Source organism: Penaeus monodon, chromosome 9 (assembly GCF_015228065.2).
Source record: "Penaeus monodon isolate SGIC_2016 chromosome 9, NSTDA_Pmon_1, whole genome shotgun sequence".
NCBI classification, from domain to species: Eukaryota; Metazoa; Arthropoda; class Malacostraca; order Decapoda; family Penaeidae; genus Penaeus; species Penaeus monodon.
The window spans coordinates 53,230,335-53,233,640 of record NC_051394.1 but is presented as its reverse complement, the minus strand read 5'-3'; the positions used below and the strand labels follow the sequence as shown (position 1 = coordinate 53,233,640).

General features: G+C 43.5%; 2 protein-coding genes across 4 annotated transcripts in view; one reads left to right on the top strand and one right to left on the bottom strand.

The window, feature by feature from the left end:
* The window catches only part of LOC119577233 (histone-lysine N-methyltransferase 2C-like), a 39,949-nt gene extending 38,573 nt beyond the window's left edge, over positions 1-1,376 (bottom strand). For all 3 annotated transcript variants that reach the window (XM_037924976.1, XM_037924977.1, XM_037924978.1), the window contains exons 1-4: positions 1,004-1,376; positions 561-696; positions 251-430; positions 1-47 (exon numbers count right to left, since the gene is read on the bottom strand). The exon at positions 1-47 is cut by the window's left edge and continues 72 nt beyond it. In XM_037924976.1, coding sequence (XP_037780904.1) covers positions 1-47; positions 251-430; positions 561-696; positions 1,004-1,127 — 487 coding nt within the window. In that variant the 5' untranslated portion in view covers positions 1,128-1,376. The remainder of the gene's footprint in view (positions 48-250; positions 431-560; positions 697-1,003) is intronic.
* On the top strand, positions 1,166-1,588 carry LOC119576765 (trigger factor-like). The gene has a single exon (XM_037924405.1). It carries the CDS (start codon positions 1,166-1,168, stop codon positions 1,586-1,588), a length of 423 nt encoding a protein of 140 aa, XP_037780333.1.
* Positions 1,589-3,306: the final 1,718 nt, after the last annotated feature.

Sequence of the window (3,306 nt, the reverse complement as noted above, 5' to 3'; positions counted from 1 at the left end):
CTGGTAATGCTTCTCCAACCTGCTTTCTTGGCGATTTACCCTTGTCTCTGTGCGGAGAAAGATAACAGGGAAAGAGTTAGTAAAACCATTTATCTACTAGCCAATCTAGAATTAAGTAGCATAATATTCCTCAGTATACATCAATAAAAGGCTGGAAGAAAATATCCTTAAAACTATATACAATGACCTCTACCTACGTCACTACTCTAAAAATCTAAGCTTCTAAGCTCATATTAGGCTCATCTCTTACTTGAATAATGAAATGTTGGGTTTGAACTTTTTCGACAGGGGCGAGTCCTCCTCAGGCTCCATGGGGGAGGGAATCTTCTCCGGCAGGATATATCCCGGCGTTGGGTCATGGCGAATCAGCTCACCTTGGCCCAGCTGACTCTGCTCACTCAGGCAACATAGGCCACACATCCGTCCTGGCCTGGAATGCCAGAGCAAATATTTGATCATCTGACTCCTTATTAATACTTTCTTTCATTCCCCCTGCATACATATCCAAAGAAAAAAAAAGAAAAAATAAAAAGATTTGCTTATCTGTGTCATATACATACCACTTATCTTGATATAAAGGAGCAATGAACATGTCATCTTGAGCATAGGCCTCATCATCCAGCGGTAAGGGGAGAGTCATCCCCTCTCTCTTCCAACGACATGCTGTGAACGAGCCGTCGGCCTCCACGTCCCCTGCTGTAGGGTCCATGACAAAAAAAAATTCCGGTTAACACAAAGCAGAAGTGACATATTTTGAAAATAAATTATTGCTAATTAATATACCCCATCAAAAACATTTACTTTATAACAACAGAAAAATACAAATAAAAATAATTAACATTATAAAAATTTCGCTAGACTACCTTTAATGGTTTATGAGAATACCCAGATTTTCTCATTAAAAAATTGTATATGCATCTCATGAATTTCCAAAAAAAAAAAAAAAAAAAAAAAAAAAAAAAAAAAAAAAAAAAAAAAATCAGGCCACAGCCCGTCAACCTACATGCCAAGGCGCTTGATCTTAAGCCCCTTCCTGTTCTGAAAGCCTCCACTCCGGGAAGGGCAAAGGGGCATGCCCTTGGAGCGGCCCCGGTTCTTGGGGATGGTGACCACCCCACTCCGCCCATTGGGGACCTGAACCGGGACCAGGGGTATTGTAGGCATCATGTCTGGGCCCACTTTGCTACTGCTCAGTGTGGACACAGCCTCCGAGGATGGGGTGGAAGATGGGGCGCTGCTGGACACGGCACTTAATGTTACAGAGGTGAGGGTGGACACGGCAGATGATAATGATGATGAGAACGGCAGGGAGGATGACGTAGACGAAGATGTAGTCGAGGATAATGAAGAAACAGATGATGATGATGACGATGACGACGACGATGACGATACAGGGTTTTGCGATGACTTCTGCAGAGCTGCTGTGGAGGCTTTTGTGATGGTGACTGAGGAGGTGGAAGGTAAAGAGGGCAAGGAAGGCAAGAGCAGAGGCTTGTCCACCTCCATCTTTTCCTCGGCTTCACCACCCGGGTTTGTTGATGCTATGGATGTGGGACCTGCAGGAGGGAATCACAAAAAAAAATCTTAATGATATACAGAAAATTTAAAAATGGGATAGAGTAATAAACATATACCATAATGGACAAAAAACAAAAAACAAACAAAAAATCTAACATCAAATATCAGATACAACCCCTAACAGGCCAACACGAAACAGTACCTGAGGAAGAGCCACATGAGGGCACCGCTCCTCCACTGGTCCCTTTCTCTTGCTTGATGTCCACGGTGTCATCTTTACTATTGCCCCCATGTGGTCTCTCCATACTTTAATCTGTGAGGGAGAGAACATCTTCAGAATGTCTTCATGTGGAGGGAGAACTTTTTCATCAAAGCCAGGTAAAATAAAAAGAAACGAGGACAGATTGGGATGGAGAGACTGGAAGAGGAGAGACGGAGAGAGGGAGGGAGGGAGGGAGGGAGGGAGGGGAGGAGGGGGAGGGAGGGGAGGAGGGGGAGGGAGGGAGAAGAGAGAGAGAGAGAGAGAGAGAGAGAGAAAGAAGAGAGAGAGAGAGAGAAGAGAGAGAGAGGAAGAGAGAGAGAGGAGAGAGAGAGGAGAGAGAGAGAGAGAGAGAGAGAGAGAGAGAGAGAGAGAGAGAGAGAGAGAGAGAGAGAGAGAGAGAGAGGAGAAGAGAGAGAGAGAGAGAGAGAGAGAGAGAGAGAGAGAAGGAGAGGAGAGAGAGAGAGGAGAGAGAGAGAGAAAAGGAGAAGAGAGAGAGAGAGAGAGAGAAGAGGAGAGAAGAGAGAGAGAGAGAGAGAGAGAGAGGAAGAGAGAGAGAGAGAGGAGAGAAAGAGAGGAGAGAGAGAGAGAGAGAGAGAGAGAGAGAGAGAGAGGAAAGAGAGAGAGAGAGAGAGGAAAGAGAGAGGAGAGAGAGAAGAGAGAAAAGGGGGAGGGGGGAGAGACACCTGACCAAAATGTAAACTTAACAACAAAGAACAAAGAAGGAAAACATGCCATGATGCCACAACTGTTTCCCTCACTTTCCCCTTTGTTGCTTTCTTGACAGGGCACATAATTCACTAATATGAGCAGAGACCCAACCCCAAAACTCAGATCAAGAACAAGTCACCCCACAGTATCCACAAACAAATTAATAAAACTAGTATTTATGGTTCATAGGAATATACAAGTCACCCTTAACACTCCTAGTAAAATGTCTGGGATCAAACAGCCTCAACGTTACCTCTCTAACACAGCAAATCCACAAATTCCAAAATGACATTCACGATCCCATAGAACTCTACTACCTTTTCACTTGACTATCCACAAAAATATCAACAAGAATTATTATTGTCTTTGATGAAAATACATGTTAGGTATGTTCTTATTAGTCAACACTTAAATCACAAAATGGCACAAAAAATAGACATGTGAAATAACACTGCAGATAGAGTGATGGTACTATGAAATGTTAATAATCACAATAATAAAACAAACATTAAAATTTCCGAAGGTCTCACTGTGAACAGATATTTTCCCTAAAACTGCCATGCACTCATACTTACTCTTCCACAATCAGTGAGTCAGTCCCTACCTCTAGTTCACTCACTCACTCTTTCTCATTCAGTCAGTTATTCCTTCTTCCCCATCCTCTCCCCTTCCCCCTCTCTCACCTTCTTCCTCTCTCCCTCTGTCTGCTGATGCCATGCCAACACCACAGGCTAATTATTTACCTCAAGCAGATATCTGCAGGTACAGAAATATCACATAAGCACTTTATTGCTCCCAGCCTGCATATTCAGTAGAAA

Coding starts and splice junctions, on each gene's coding strand:
- LOC119576765 (XM_037924405.1), top strand. CDS start 1,166: ATGTCTGGGCCCACTTTGCTACTGCTCAGTGTGGACACAGCCTCCGAG.